General features: G+C 35.2%; 1 protein-coding gene across 2 annotated transcripts in view; it reads right to left on the minus strand.

The window, feature by feature from the left end:
• The window catches only part of UBR1 (ubiquitin protein ligase E3 component n-recognin 1), a 142,904-nt gene that overhangs the window by 37,636 nt on the left and 87,606 nt on the right, over window positions 1-17,662 (minus strand). For both annotated transcript variants that reach the window (XM_046007386.1, XM_046007385.1), the window contains 5 exons: window positions 17,209-17,390; window positions 10,110-10,315; window positions 8,636-8,729; window positions 7,724-7,873; window positions 878-975 (listed from right to left, as the gene is read on the minus strand). In XM_046007386.1, coding sequence (XP_045863342.1) covers window positions 878-975; window positions 7,724-7,873; window positions 8,636-8,729; window positions 10,110-10,315; window positions 17,209-17,390 — 730 coding nt within the window. The remainder of the gene's footprint in view (window positions 1-877; window positions 976-7,723; window positions 7,874-8,635; window positions 8,730-10,109; window positions 10,316-17,208; window positions 17,391-17,662) is intronic.

Raw genomic sequence — 17,662 nt, forward strand, 5'->3', positions numbered from 1 at the left:
TAGTTCCAAGGGGCCCTTTCCCCCAGTTCCTGTGGCCAAAATGACATGTTTCTCTCAGTTTTAGTACCCTCTGTTGTCAAGTAAAGTCAGGTGACTGGGTTTACCTGTGGGGTGAAGCTGTGAGGCAAAGACAGAAAAAATAATAAGGATTCTCCCTGCCTTCTTTGGAACACAGAGGTCCTTTTTTCCCCAGTTCCTCTGGCCAGAGATATTGGTTTTCTCTTGGGATTTTATGTGTCTATATGACCACCATGGCACTGTAGCTCCATGACTGGGGCTGACCTCAGGAGAGGGTCAGAAGATGAAAAAAAATCACAACAGGAATTCCCTTTACAGTTTCCAGTTCTGGGGGGCTTCTTTTCCTGATCCTTTGGCCAAAAAGAGGGAATCTCTCGAATTTTTTTGCTTGTTCATGTCCATTGCAAAGCTCTGTGACTTAGGCTACCCTGGGGTCAAAGCTGGGAAATAAAGGACTGTTTCACTTTACAAAGGATAACTCAATCCTTCAATCAGTGAGATAGGTACCATTATTATTCCAACCTTGCAAATAAGAAAGTTGAGGCACAGAAAGGGTAAATAACTTGTTCAAGATCACAGAGACAGTAAACAATGGAGCTAAGATTTAACTCCAAGCAGTGTAAAAGCAGTGTGACTCCAGATTAACCACTGTTTGTATGCTAGCCAGTATGAAAATTATTTAATCAAATAAATTGATTTAAGCCAAACTTAGTCTTGGCTTTGAAAACCTTTACTTCCTGATAATCAACAAATCTGTACTGGCAAACCATAATTTAGAGCAGTAAGTACTTGAGAAAAAAATTAAAGACTCCAACACTTACATCTTACACAGCTAAATATAAAATAAATTTAAGCAAACCTCTGGTATGTTTCATATTATAACCTGATATTCTGGCCAGAACAGTCTGTATCCATTGTTCCAGGGTCAAAAGTTGACCAACAGCTTCTGTATTCTCACTGAAAAATGACATTTAAAAATTATTAAGCCTTTGGCACAAAGTCAGACTGAAAAGCTGCACTTGTAGAGTCTTTCTATAGATAAATGGCTGTATAAAAAAAGTCAAACTCCTCGCGGGAAGCCTGCTTCCTCCTCTCTCTCTGCCTGCGTCTCTGCCTACTTGTGATCTCTCTCTCTGTCAAATAAATAAATAAAATCTTTAAAAAAAAAAAAAAAGTCAAACTCCTTCAGATTAACTTCCTAGGTCATAGAAACACATATGTCTATAAATATAGTTTTAGCATCATTTACAATAGCCACAATGTGGAAGGAACCTAAGTGTCCACTGACAGATGAATGGATAAAGAAGATGTAGTATATACACAACAGGATATTACTGAGCCATAAAAAAGGATAACACCTTGCCATTTGTGACAACATGGACAGATTTAGAGGGTATTATGCTAAGTGAAGTACGTCAGGCAGATAAAGACAAATACCATATGATTTCATGTATATGTGGAATCTAAGAAACAGAACAAATGAACCAACAAAGCAGAAAGAGACTCATAAATACAAAGACAAACTGATGGCTGCTGGAGAGGGTAGAGAATAGGCCAAAAGGGGCGTAGGGGAGTGAGAAACATAGGCTTTTAGTTATTGAAAGAATAAGTCATGGGGACGAAGGCACAGCATAGGGAATGTAGCCAATGGTAGTGTAATAGTGTGTGGTGACAGATGGAAGCTACACTTGTGGTGAGCACAGCATAACACAGAGACCTGTGAAACACTGTGTTGTACCCCCGAAAACATGGTAACATTGTGTACCAACTATATTTAAATAAAATAAATAAATAAAAATAAAAATGTAGTTTGGGGAGGGAGGAGAACGTTAAAAGGAATAAGATACCACTCATAGGCCCAGCATCTAGAAGTAAAATATGTCAACAAAGGGAATCACCATTCTAGTCAAATAAAAAACCAGGTGTCATCACTGATTTCTCAGATTCTCTCACAGCCCACCTTCAAACCCAGCAGCTACTCTTCCTGGTTTAACTTCCTAAAACATATGCCAAGTTGATCACTTCTTTCTACCTCCACTGTTACTACCCTAATCCAAGTTACATTATCCCTCACCTGAACTATTTCAATACATTGTTTTTCCTGTTTCCACAACAGTGCTTCATTATTATCTATGTATTCATTGTATAACAGCCAAAAGGACATTTTAATGTAAACCTGGTCTCACCCCTCTGTTCAAAATACTCCAATGGTTTCCCATCACACATAAAATATTTTGTTTTTCATACTAAAAATAAAATTCTAATTTCTTATCTTACAAACCCTTTTATGATCTGGTTCTTTGCTTGTTCCATTCCAACATAATACCTGTCTGCTGTACCTCATACATGCTAATGTATTCCTACTTTGGGGCATTTGCTTTTTCTATTGCCCGTGCTCGGAATTCTCTTCTCCCAGAGATTAACAGTACTTGTCTTTCACTTCATTTGGGCTCCTATTAAAATTTCATTATCCCAAAGAGGAGCTCCCTGATGACTGTGTCTATAGTCTTATGCACCTGATCTGTATCTAGCCTTTTACCTTGCTGCTTTAGCTTTCTCATAGTATTTCTCACTTTGTATTCATATGTTTATTGTTCGTCTCTCCTTTCTGTAATATAAATTTTGTAAGGGCAGGGACCTGATCCAAACTTTTATTAACAAACAATGAGATTAGAAACAATGTTATTAAAAGGGACTGTTGAAAGGATAGTCTTGAGTGAAGTTAAGTTATATAATGAACTGTACCAAAATTCACATATCTGGACATATACTTGACCTAAGAATTTTTCAGTTCTCAGAAAGTGTACTAGGATTGGTTATGACCAATTTTCTTTAAAAATATCAGTTTATTACTAGTTTTAAGTTGTTTTATACACTTAGCTTTCATATCTTAGATTATACTCATACTGATTTTCTAAAAACAAAAGAGGCAAATATATCCAACTACATAGGAAGGTTCAAGTGCCTAATAAAAATGTTATGTATATTTTTTGGAACAGTTTCAGGAGAATAGGAATTAGTTCCTCTTTAAATGGTTGGTAGAATTTCCCTGGGAAGCCGTCTGGCCCTGGGCTTTTGTTTGGAGATTTTTTTTTTAAGGGATTTTTTTTTCTTCTTATTTTTTATATGGAGATTTTTGATGACTGTTTCAATCTCCTTACTGGTTATGGGTCTGTTCAGGTTTTCTATTTCTTCCTGGTTCAGTTGTGGTAGTTTATATGTCTCTAGGAATGCATCCATTTCTTCCAGACTGTCAAATTTGTTGGCGTAGAGTTGCTCATAGTATGTTCTTATAATTGTTTGTATTTCTTTGGTGTTAGTTGTGATCTCTCCTCTTTCATTCATGATTTTATTTATTTGGGTCCTTTCTCTTTTCTTTTTGATAAGTCTGGCCAGGGGTTTATAAATCTTATTAATTCTTTCAAAGAACCAGCTCCTAGTTTCGTTGATTTGTTCTGTTGTTTTTTTTGGTTTCTATTTCATTGATTTCTGCTCTGATCTTTATGATTTCTCTTCTCCTGCTGGGTTTAGGCTTTCTTTCTTGTTCTTTCTCCAGCTCCTTTAGGTGTAGGGTTAGGTTGTGTATTTGAGACCAAGTGGGATTTATTCCAGGGCTGCAAGGTTGGTTCAACATCCACAAATCAATCAATGTGATACAACACATTAAGAAAAGAAAAGAACAAGAACCATATAATACTTTCAATAGATGCTGAAAAAGCATTTGACAAAGTACAGCATCCCTTCCTGATCAAAACTCTTCAAAGTGTAGGGATAGAGGGCACATACCTCAATATTATCAAAGCCATCTATGAAAAACCCACTGCAAATATCATTCTCAATGGAGAAAACTGAAAGCTTTTCCACTAAGGTCAGGAACACAGCAGGGATGTCCATTATCACCACTGCTATTCAACATAGTACTAGAAGTCCTAGCCTCAGCAATCAACAACAAAAAGAACTTAAAGGCATCCAAATTGGCAAAGAAGAAGTCAAACTATCACTCTTTGCAGATGATATGACACTATACGTGGAAAACCCAAAAGACCACTCCAAAACTGCTAGAACCTGTACAGGAATTTAGTAAAGTGTCAGGATATAAAATCAATGCACAGAAATCAGTTGCACTTCTCTACACCAACAACGAGACAGAAGAAAGAGAAATTAAGGAGTTAATCCCATTTACAATTGCACCCAAAACTATAAGATACCTAGGAATAAACCTAACCAAAGAGGCTAAGAATCTATATGCAGAAAACTATAAAGTACTCATGAAAGAAATTGAGGAAGACACAAAAAAATGGAAAAATGTTCCATGCTCCTGGATTGGAAGAACAAATGTTGTGAAAATGTCTATGCTACCTAAAGCAATCTACACATTTAATGCAATCCCTATCAAAATCCCACCCATTTTTTTTCAAAGAAATGGAACAAATAATCCTAAAATTTATATGGAACCAGAAAAGACCTCGAATAGCCAAAGGAATATTGAAAAAGAAAGCCAAAGTTGGTGGTATCACAATTCCGGAATTCAAGCTCTACTACAAAGCTGTCATTATCAAGACAGCATGGTACTGGCACAAAAACAGACACATAGATCAATGGAACAGAATAGAGAGCCCAGAAATAGACCCTCAACTCTATGGTCAACTAATCTTTGACAAAGCAGGAAAGAATGTCCAATGGAAAGAAGACAGCCTCTTCAATAAATGGTGTTGGGAAAATTGGACAGCCACATGCAGAAAAATGAAATTGGACCACTTCCTTACACCACACACGAAAACAGACTCAAAATGGATGAAGGACCTCAATGTGAGAAAGGAATCCATCCAAATCCTTGAGAAGAACACAGGCAGCAACCTCTTCGACCTCAGCCACAGCAAGGTCTTCCTAGGAACATCGCCAAAGGCAAGGGAAGCAAGGGCAAAAATGAACTATTGGGATTTCATCAAGATCAAAAGCTTTTGCACAGCAAAGGAAACAGTTAACAAAACCAAAAGACAACTGACAGAATGGGAGAAGATATTTGCAAATGACATATCAGATAAAGGGCTAGTGTCCAAAATCTATAAAGAACTTATCAAATTCAACACCCAAAGAACAAATAATCCAATCAAGAAATGGGCAGAGGACATGAATACACATTTCTGCAAAGAAGACATCCAGATGGCCAAAAGACACATGAAAAAGTGCTCCACATCACTCGGCATCAGGGAAATACAAATCAAAAACCACAATGAGATACCACCTCACACCAGTCAGAATGGCTAAAATTAACAAGTCAGGAAATGACAGATGTTGGAGAGGATGCAGAGAAAGGGGAACCCTCCTACGCTGTTGGTGGGAATGCAAGCTGGTGCAACCACTCTGGAAAACAGCATGGATGTTCCTCAAAAAGTTGAAAATAGAACAACCCTATGACCCGGCATTGCACTACTGGGTATTTACCCTAAAGATACAAACGTAGTGATCCAAAGGGGCATGTGCATCCGAATGTTTCTAGCAGCAATGTCTACAAAAGCTAAACCAAGGAAAGAACCTAGATGTCCCTCAACAGATGAATGGATAAAGAAGATGTGGTATATATACACAATGGAATACTATGCAGCCATCAAAAGAAATGAAATCTTGCCATTTGCAATGATGTGGATGGAACTAGAGGGTATCATGCTTAGTGAAATAAGTCAATCGGAGAAAGACAACTATCATATGATCTCCTTGATATGAGGAAGTGGAGATGCAACATGGGGGGTTGGGGGTAGGAGAAGAATAAATGAAACAAGATGGGATTGGGAGGGAGATAAACCATAAGTGCCTCTTAATCTCACAAAACAAACTGAGGGTTGCTGGGGGGAGGGGGGTCGGGAGAGGGGGGTGGGGTTATGGACATTGGGGAGGGTATGTGCTATGGTGAGTGCTATAAAGTGTGTAAACCTGGCAACTCACAGAGCTATACCCCTGGGGATAAAAATACATTATATGTTTATAAAAAAATAAAAAATTTAAAAAAAGTTATGTATAATTACATATTTCAGATCCTAAGTAACAAAGGTGTTACTACACATTAGAAGTGTCACAGTGTTCAAAGAGACCCAGTTGTAAGGACTGACCAGTCCTTCAGAAAGGACTGCCCTGAAGCATACTAATCTTCCTTTTTACTTTAAAATATTTTATTTATTTATTTGAGAGAGAGAGAGAGAGAAAAACAGAGCACACAAACATGATACAGCATGAATGGAGAGGGGCAGAGGGAGAGGGAGAAGCAGACCCCACTGAGCAGGGAGCCCAACCAAGGGCTTGATCCCAGAACTGTGAGATCAGGACCTGAGCTGCAGGCAGAGGCTCAAACTGAGCCACCCAGGCGCCCCTGAAGCATCTTATTCTTAAAGACATCAAGGGAAGTAGGGACTGAATATTCCTTTAAAGAATAATTTACATGTTTAATAATCTTTCTTTGGGAAGCCACTGTGTAAAAAAGGCTTATACAGGCTAACAAGAAGTTGGAAAAGTCACTTAATTTTATTATGATTTGTTTTATCTTTGTCTTCATGTATATAGTTAGGTAAGGCTTTGGTGGAGTCAGATCTGGGTTCAAATCCTAGGTCTGTCTTGGGACAAGTAAAAACTAATCATTGTCTCTAATTCCTTATCTTTTAAATGGCAATAACGGTACCTGCCTTTGTTAGGCTATTTGAGTATTAAAAAAATAATATAGCAAGTGCTTGGTAGAGTGCCTAGAACATATCAGTTATTCAAAAAATAAAAGATAAATGCTTCCAATGCCACCTTCTTCCTAAAATATGATATTTTATGTCCCAAAATGCTGAGTAGAAGACAATTTTCAAATCAGGTTTTCTAATGACATGTAATAGTAGAACAGAACAACTCCTTATTGACCCTAATTGCCAAGCCTATCAACCTTGAGCACTTTTGTTGTGGAAACATGTTAAAAGTGTTTTTATCAACAAAATCATTTTCTATAGCAAAACTTAGGTCAAGTATTACAAATGTATTGCGTTTTAAAAAAATAAAATAACAATAATACTTGTTATCATCATGTATAACAGTGACAACATAGAAAATATATAATTGTTACAGTTATCATAACAAATGCATAAATTCACTGTTAAGTTCCATATATAGATGGTCAGAACCAAAAAGTTTAAAAACTTAGTCTAAAAACTCAAAATCTATCCCAAGATACACAATAAACCTAGTGATGTTTTTTTTTTTTTTTTTACTTTTACAGTTAACATTTTGTCCACATCTCCACAAGTAGAAAACTGGATCTTCTGAAAAAACAGAATTAAAATATTAATACAAAGACCTTTAGAGAAACCAAATTCTAAAAAGTAACTGTGATCCTATCAAAGGACTAGATGAAAGAAATGAATCTTCTTGGCATCTTCTCTCCTTATGTGAATGCTAAGGTAGAGATCCAAGTTCTATTACTTTCATGGCAATTAGAGATACACACACAACATACAGATTTGAGTTAATGAACATAAGTTATTTTAGAGACCAAACACTGTGGCTTTTCAACATATTTTTAAAGTAGAATGCAAGTTCTGAAAAGAAAAAGTATTACTTTAAATAGCAAAAAAAAAAATAAATAAAAATAAAAAACCCTAGCAATCAAAACAGACACAAATGAAAGGATTAAAGATAGCTTTTAAAAAAATTAACCCAAACATGAATTAAAATATACCTGCTTATCCTTTGAGGTTGCAAAGGAATAATGGGGATCACAGTATTACACAGAGACTTGCAAAGAGGACAAAGATATTCTCCACTCTCTAAATCGAAAAGGTCAACGTGAATGCGTTGCTGAGAGCTCAGTTGTACAGCTTCAAAATACCTGCAAAATTCCAAGGCATGTGTCCATTGAGAACAATGTATTTATCTTTAATCTTTAATCCAAGTGACAAAAATCTGGAGTTTTTGCTTCAATAAAACACTTTAGCATCTACATGCCGCAAAACCCAAGTTACGATTACAGAAGAAATAGAATACCCATTCTTTTGGGGACAAACTAGAAGAAGTATCAGGCAGAAACAAATTTAAAATAATTCTACTGAATCATAACATGGCTCTAACTCAACAGCATGGAAATACAATGTAGACACTAGTTCCCTCATTTCCAACAGCCAACTATAGTAAGTAAAGGCTGTGACAGGAAAATTGTGTATTTTTAATAATGCCAAAAGGGTGAAACCTATATAAAGATTTCCTAGGAATTACAGTTCTAAATTTTTCTCTTTTAGAGGTGGAACTAGAATTTGTCCTATTTTATCTCAAAGGCATTTTTTCAAGGAAATGAGATTTTTTAGGAAGAAAGATTACAGCTTCTTTTATACAAATACTGATAAGTGTAACTAACTAGCTTATGGAGAGGAAGTACAAAGGGTAGTGAAAATTTAAAGTTGGTAACTTTTTACACCCATTTCTAAAGGTGATAATGAGTATCATGCGAACAAAACTGGTAATTAAACTGCTTCAATTAGTCACATAAAAAGGAAAAAAGGAAGGAAAGACATGAGAAAACATGCCTTTTTGTGGCCTTTAGTAAACTTCAATTATTCCTAGTTTGTTTCAAGAACATGTCAGAAGGACAACTTACTTCTGCCAGCACACTGCATGCATTACATGACCACAGCTTCCTGTGTAAGTTCCATATGCCAAGTCTGGATCCATGAAAAGCGGGTCCACAATTTCTGGTACAGGAAGATAAAAATAGGAGGTATGTATTCATCTCCCCCATGGTCATAAAATGACAAGAAAAAAAAAAAAAGAGAGAGAGAGAGAGATTATTAAGTCTAAATTTTTAACCATAAACCTTCTTAGGAATGTCCAACTAAACTGTCACAGTATCATGACAGCAGGAGATATATTCTTAAGAGTAAATAAAAATTTTAGAGAAAAGTAAAACCTGGACTTTTAGGTAGGATTCCAAAATAAAAATGAATTAATGACAACTTGTATTTTTGATTTGCATTTTTAACCTGACCTTTGGGTTTAAGTTGCTTTGTCTTATTTATTGAAGTGATTTTCTATGATTCATTTTCTTTTGTAATTTTAAGAGTAATTTCAATTACTTTTTAAGGGATCTTTAAGGTATTATAATCTACTGGATAAAAGCAAAGACGACAAGTGGTTCAAAATGTGGTTTCATTACATATAACTCATGGCCTTGGGCAAATTATTTAACTTCTCCATGCCTCAGTTCCTTCATCTGTAAATGGAGCTAGTATTGGTACCGAACTAAAGAGTTGTTGTGAGGATTAAGTGAGTAAATACACAAAAAAGCACTTCATCAGTGCCTGGCATACAATAAGTAGTCAATAAATGTTAGTCTTTTTTTAATCATCATCATTATTATTATTATTCCAAGGTATGTTATAAAGCAGCTAACTCTTACCTAGTGTTCCTGCCAAGAAAATCTTTAAAATGAACCTAATCTTGAGACAACAGACAAATCCACAATGTAAGACACTGTACAAAATAATAGGTCTGTATTTTTTCAAACAAATTATCATAAAAAAAGGCTAAGTGACTATTTTAGATTAAATTAAACTAAAATAGACATAATAAAAGTTATGCATCAAACATATCTGGATCCTAAAAAAGAGAAAAGTCTAGCTAAAAAAAAAAAACAGATATTTTGAGGGCAACTGGGAAAATCCAAATATGGATTTGACATTAGGTGACAGTCCTGAATTATTATTCATCTTTTTAAATGTTATAATGGTATGATAGATATATAATAGATTATTCTTAATTTTAGAAAATGCATGTGGAAACATTCAGGGATGAAAGTCATATGCCTGCATCCTACCTTGGAAAGGTTCAGCAAAGAGAAATGGAGATAGGGAGATAGAGATAGACTGAGCAGTGTGGCCAAGTATAACAAAAATTAAAATTAAAAAATAAAACAGAGGAGCCAACATGGACCTAGAGTCCATCTTACACATGGATAAAATGTGATCTAAGTAAAGCTAAATACAGTCTCATTCCCAAACTTCCTTCAATATTTTTTCTAATCACATAAACACGAAAAGAAATGGTCAAAAGGATATTTATTAAATAATACATACCCCCTGAGAGTTCTATAGGTTTTCCCCTGTTCTGGGTTAAGGCGGTAGATTTCTGGACACAGGCCGATAATACCATGGCATTATTTTCTATTTTCACCTCTTGTTCTTCTTGGCAGAGGATGCATGTCAGCACCTCCTTTTCAGTAACAGTCGGACCCCGTTTAGGACCCAAAGCAATTCTAGAGTAGTCACTGACTGCTGGGGTGCTACCAAGAGAAACGACCAGAAGTGAGGACACATGTTTTGGTCACTTGTCTTTATATTTTGGTAGATTTTAAGTAACCATAGGGTAAGAACTTTAAGAACAAAAATAGTAAAATAAAAATGATAACTTAGCAATATTAGCTTAAAATCTTTCCCCTTGATTTTTCTGACTCTTATCAGTTAATTTGCTTATTAGAAAATACACTTTGTGCTGCTAAGTGCAAAAATAGCAGATCACAAAGTAGACTATATAATTATACTTAATTTATTGTACCAAGAAGCTGGGTTATTGGTTTTTTCTGATTATAAAAGTAATGCATGCTTATTAAGAAATTTTGGAAAATCTACAAAGTATAAAAAAGAAAACAAAAAGCATGATACACTCACAATCTAGAGATAACCATTTGTATATTCCCGTCCAGTTCACTTTCTATTTGTAACATTCTTTATACATAATTAAGATCATATTACATACATAGATTTGCAACCTGTATTCACTTATATCTTAGTTGTTTTCTCATGTCATTAAAATTTCTTCAGAAACATTGTTTTTAATGGCTGCACAATACTCATACTATATGGGCCGGTAATAGTTTTATCCATCCCTCTTATTAGGCATTTAAGTTTCTATTCTATTTTGGTAGGCATTAAAATAAAAACTTACATCTTAATGATTTAGCAATTCTTAGTATGTACTCAATGTGTGTAATAATAATATAATAACAGCAAATATTTATAAATCACTAATTATGATGTGAAGCACTGTTTCAAATACTTTACGTTAACTCATTTAATCTTTCCAACAATCCTATGAAGTAGGTCCTAATATTACCTTCCATTGTTAAGATGAAGAAACTGAGGCCTAGAGACAGTAAGAGACTTACCTAATGACTCATCACTATGAATAGCAAAGACAGGATTTAACCCACATGATCTGACTTCATAGGACATGCTCTGAACTTCTCTACAATACTGCTTTACCTGAGCAAGAAGCTCCCTGAAATGTCAGAAATCATTCGACAAACTGGGAATAACTTAAATGTTCATCATCAATGTAAATGCAATTATATCATACAGAATATTATGTAGTTTTTAAAAGGTGCAGTTTAAAAAGATACATGTGGTACAACCTCATAGGAGGTGTTCAGCAAGATGTGGGGCAAGGTTTATTTTCTTGGTTATTGTTAAGGACTAGGAGACACTACTGGAATGAGTGGATGAGGAGCCGGAGATACTAACTGTCCTGCAATTTATGGAGCATGAAAAAGAAGTGCTGCCCACATGCCAAGACTGAGGAACACTGTGCTCATTTTGTATGTAAGAACATACTGCATAGATTTCCAAATGAAAATGACAAGTTGCACAATGACACATACACAATACCACTTATTGCAAATAAAACAAAAAGACTGAATGATACTATGTAATTTCTATAGTTTCATATATTTGTATATAATAGCATAATAGCCATTCTGACAGGATAAACATAAAACTTATAACCAGAATACCTTCTGAGGAAGGGCAGAAAGGGGTCCTGGATTTAGGCCAGTACTCAAACAGAACTTTAGCTTTATGTCTAACATTTGATATATTTTTTTAAGATTTTATTTATTTGACAGGCACCGATCATAAGTAGGTAGAGAGGCAGGCAGAGAGAGAGAGGAGGAATCAGACTCCCTGCTGAACAGAGAGCCCGATGTGGGGCTCGAACCTGGGCTGAAGGCAGAGGCTTTAACCCACTGAGCCACCCAGGTGCCCCTAACATTTGATTTTTAAAAGGAAAATGTATCAATATAACTGTGTAATTAAAATTTTATTTAAAAAAATGTAAGAGAATGTATTTGTGACTTTGGAACTGAAAAAGCCTTTTAAGATACAAAAAATTAAAACTCTAAAAGACTGATAAATCTGTCCTTATTAACACTGAAAACTTCTCTATAGCTAAACTTCATAATTAATGCTAAAGAATTAGAGACAAAATATGGGAAACATGCAACAAAGTTTAGTACCCATAATTTTAAAGGACTTCTAAAGATCAATAATAAAACAAAAGCAAAGTACCCAACAGAGATGGGCAAAGGATAGTGACAGGTAGTTCCCAGAAAATGAAACACAACAGACTAGTGAACAATCTTATGAAAAGATGCTCAACCTAGTACTAACTAGTAATCAGGGAAATTCCGACTGGCACAGATTTATAATGTTGATAGTATCTAATTTTTTCAAGTACTGATAATAGTAAGTATTGGTAAAAAAGAAGGAGATAGGAACTCTCAAACACTGTTGGGAGTAGGAACTGGTAAAACCACTCAGAAGGACATTGTGGCAATATCAAAATTTCAAATAATTATAACTCAGCCCTTTCACATATTAATTCCACCCTTGAGAAGTACTTAATACAACTGTACAAGAAGGCAAATATAAAAATATGTTCTGACACACTGTTTATAACAAGGGAAAACTGGAAAATAAGGGAAATCAACTTAAACACCCCAAATCTGATAAATAAAATATTATATATACACACTAGGGACTATAATGCAGTAGTCATAAAGAATCATGTAGAATCTATACCATAGATCTATAAACAGTAACATGAGAAGATTTATAAGACACTGAGTAAAAAACCAATCTGTAGAACAAAAGTCAAGGTAAAATAAACTATTAAAAAACAAAACAAAATCAATTAAGTGCACATAAATAAATGCACAGAAATAAGTTTAGAACACAAGTTACTTATTAACAGTGATTATCTGTGCAGAAAGACTTATGTAAAGGATGGTCAAAGGGAACTTAATATTTTATTGGAATTGTTTTCAATGAGCACATAATAATTTTATGTATGCAATCAACCACATAATAAAAGATAAATAATAAAAAGTATTAAGGCCATTAATTAACTCTGAGCACATATTTGCTTATATCCTCTTGTTTGGATAAATATTTGATAATCTCTTTCATTACTTTTTTATTAGCTATTTTTATTAACATATAATGTATTATTTGCTTTAGGAGTACAGGTCTGTGAATCGTCAGGCTTACATACTTCACAGCATTCACCATATCACATACCCTTCCCAATGTCTATAACCCAACCACCCTCTCCATACCCACACTCTCTCCAGCAACCCTGTTTGTTTTGTGAGATTAAGAGTCTCTTATGGTTTGCCTCCCTCCCGATCCCATCTTGTTTCATTTTTTCCTTCCTACCCCCCAAAACTCCCACTCTGCCTCTCAAATTCCTCTATCAGGGAGATCATATGGTAATTGTCTTTCTCTGATTGACTTATTTCGGTCAGCACAATACCCTCTAGTTCCATCCACGTCATTGCAAATGGCAAGATTTCATTTCTTTTGATGGTTGCATAGTATTCCATTGTATATATATACCACATCTTCTTTATCCATTATCTGTTGATGGACATCTAGGTTCTTTCCATAGTTTGGCTACTGTGGACATTGCTGCTATAAACATTCGGGTGCACATGCCCCTTCGAATCACTACATTTGTATCTTTAGGATAAATACCCAGTAGTGTGATTGCTGGGTTGTAGGGTAGCTCTATTTTCAACTTTTTGAGGAACCTCCATGCTGTTTTCTAGAGTGGCTGTACCAGCTTGCATTCCCACCAAAAATGTAGGAGGTTCCCCCTTTCTCCGCATCCTCTCCAACATCTGTAGTTTCCTGACTTGTAATTTTAGCCATTCTGACTGGTGTGGGGTGGTATCTCACTGTGGTTTTGATTTGTATTTCCCTAATGCCAAATGATGTTGACCACTTTTTCATGTGTCTGTTGGCCATCTGGATGCCTTCTTTGCCGAAATGTCTGTTCATGTCTTCTGCCCATTTCTTGATTGGATTATTTGTTCTTTGGATGTTGAGTTTGATAAGTTCTTTATTGATTTTGGACACTAGCCCTTTATCTGATTTGTCATTTGCAAATATCTTCTCCCATTCTGTCAGTTGTCTTTTGGTTTTGTTGACTGTTCCCTTTGCAGTGCAAAAGCTTTTGATCTTGATGAAGTCCCAAGAGTTCATTTTTGCCCTTGCTTCCCTTGCCTTTGGCAATGTTTCTAGGAAGAAGTTGCTGTTTTTGAAGTTGAAGCGGTTGCTGCTTGTGCTTTCCTCAAGGATTTTGATGGATTCCTTTCATCCACTTTGAGTCTATTTTAGCGTACGGTGTAAGGAAATGGTCCAATTTCATTCTTCTGCATGTGGCTGTCCAATTTTCCCAACACCATTTGTTGAAGAGACTGTCTTTTTTCCACTGGACATTCTTTCCTGCTTTGTCAAAGATTAGTTGACCATACAGTTGAGGGTCTATTTCTGGGCTCTCTATTCTGTTCCACTGTTCTATGTGTCTGTTTTTGTGCCAGTACCATACTGTCTTGATGATGACAGCTTTATAATAGAGCTTGAATTCCAGAATTGTGATGCCACCAACTTTGGCTTTCTTTTTCAACATTCCTCTAGCTATTTGAGGTCTTTTCTGATTCCATATAAATTTTAGGATTATTTGTTCCATTTCTTTGAAAAAAATGGATGGTGTTTTGATAGCGATTGCATTAAGTGTGTAGATTGCTCTAGGTAGCATAGACATTTTCACAATATTTGTTCTTCCAATCCAGGAGCATGGAACATTTTTCCATTTCTTTTTGTCTTCCTCAATTTCTTTCATGAGTACTTTATAGTTTTCTGAGTACAGATTCTTTGCCTCCTTGGTTAGATTTATTCCTAGCTATCTTATCCTAGCTATTCCTAGCAATCCAATTGTAAATGGGATTGACTCCTTAATTTCTCTTTCTTCTGTCTGTTGTTGGTGTAGAGAAATGCAACTGATTTCTGTGCATTGATTTTATATCCTGACACTTTACTAAATTCCTGTACAAGTTCTAGCAGTTTTGGAGTGGAGTCTTTTGGGTTTTCCACATAAAGTATCATAGCATCTGCAAAGAGTGAGAGTTTGACTTCTTCTTTGCTGATTCGAATGCCTTTAATTTCTCTTTGTTGTCTGATTGCTGAGGCTAGGACTTCTAGTACTATGTTGAATAACAGTAGTAGTGGACATCCCGGCCATGTTCCTGATCTTAGCAGAAAAGCTCTCAGTTTTTCCCCGCTGAGAATGATATTCGCTGTGGGTTTTTCATAGACGGGTTTGATGATATTGAGGTATGTGCCCTCTATCCCTACACTCTGATGAGTTTTGATCAAGAATGGATACTGTACTTTGTCAAATGCTTTTCCAGCATCTATTCAGAGTATCATATGGTTCTTGTTCTTTCTTTTATTAATGTATTGTATCACATTGATTGATATGTGGGTGTTGAACCAGCCTTGCAGTCCAGGAATAAATCCCACGTGATCATGGTGAATCATCCTTTTAATGTACTGTTGGATCCTATTGGCTAGTATTTTGGTGAGAATTTTCACATCTGTGTTCATCAAGGATATTGGCCTGTAATTTTCTTTTCTGATGGGGTCTTTGTCTGGTTTTGGGATCAAGGTAATGCTGGCCTCATAAGATGAGTTTGGAAGTTTTCCTTCCATTTCTATTTTTTGGAACAGTTTCAGAAGAATAGGTATTAATTCTTCTCTAAATGTTTGGTATAATTCCCCTGGGAAGCCGTCTGGCCCTGGGCTCTTTTTTGTTGGGAGATTTTTGATGACTGTTTCAATCTCCTTACTGGTTATGGGTCTGTTCAGGTTTTTTATTTCTTCCTGGTTCAGTTGTGGTAGTTTATACGTCTCTAGGAATGCAACTATTTCTTCCAGATTGTCGAATTTGCTGGTGTATAGTTGCTCATTAATTTTTTCATTACTTTCTAAACAGTATGTTGCTAATATGCAATATCTAGAGGGCTGGAACTTATTAATTGTTTAAGTTTTGTATTAATTTCTAGTTTTATTACTATCATCACCCAAGGATACCTTAACCTTCATATCTTTTTTTAATTTTTAAAATATACAGTCTTCATCCTTAGGGTCCTTGTTAGCATGTTCAACTTCAGGACTACAGATACATTATGGATAATGTTACTATTGTTATTGCAAAGGCACAATTTCCTAAAACTATCCACAACACACATTGTTTAAAGAGCAAAGGAAGCTTGTTTTTAAAAATAAGCATAGGAGGTATTTATAATATTTTAAATTGGAATGCTTTTAAAAGTACCCTTATTTGTCTCCTTTTCTTAGTGTATTTATATAACCTCCCACAAAGCGTGACCCTCAGCAGGTTAACTGATTTCCCCAAAAGCACACCACAGTGGGACCCAGAACACCAGACTTACTGATTCCCATTTTCTACTGTGCTATCCATGACCACAACTATGGGCATTGTCTTCTTTCTCTTTAAGAAAAAAAAATGAACATAAACCACCTTTTTCAAGTGAAGGAATTTGTTTTCAATTTGTAACAATCACAGTCATTTTTAGAAGGTATCATAAAAAAGATGTGAAATATTTGAACTGATACATAAATGTGCATCTAAGAGAGTCTGTGCATTATGTAATATATTCTGCAACATATGTTAATATAAAAGAAAATTTATAAGTTCAAAGAAACAAAAAGTACAATTAGTACCTACATTTTAACATAAAAAAAAGAGCTTGTGCATACAAGATAACAGAAGTTGATCTCAATTTTTGCCATTCCCATTTTTGTATCTTTTTGTGCATAATGCCTCTCACCAAACTACTTTGCACTTGAACTGCTTATGAACATAAATTTACATTCATTAAGTACCTTAAGAGCTTTCACTGTACCTTTCCTAGTTTAAAAATAATGTAATTTCTCCTATTATAAAATATATTTTGGAAAAATTTTATTTGAAATTAATATGTCACTTTCCCTCCACAAAACTGAGTTGCTAATTTCTAGTTTTGCTTGGTTTTACCTCTCTTCCTCCATAATGGAGTCTTCTTTCCCAGACATTTCCGAGGTGCTGTCATACATGAGTTTGTGAGTTTCAATGAAGTTTTTCTGTAAGGCAGACATCTGAGCCATTATCTTCTGGCGGTGCAGTCTAGCAGCTTCAGCTTTTCTTTTCCGTTCTGCTTTTTCTTTATCATGAGTAATCTGGTATTAAGAAATCACAAAAAATTAGGTAAGATCCCTTGTTGAAATTTACATATATTGTTCAGTCAGGAAAAATTCCCTAGAGTTAAAGTCTGATAAAATTTGATTACCACTTAAAACTCGATGCAATCTGATGTCTCAAAATGAGTATGCAGGCTCCATATATCATACAAACTAATTGCTCTTCTGGTTATTTCAATAATTCAATGTAAAAGCCACAAGTACCTTGAATATCGAATAAATTGTATTTTATACTCAATGCAGGTAGATTA

Source organism: Meles meles, chromosome 6, assembly GCF_922984935.1.
Source record: "Meles meles chromosome 6, mMelMel3.1 paternal haplotype, whole genome shotgun sequence".
In the NCBI taxonomy this organism is placed as follows: domain Eukaryota; kingdom Metazoa; phylum Chordata; class Mammalia; order Carnivora; family Mustelidae; genus Meles; species Meles meles.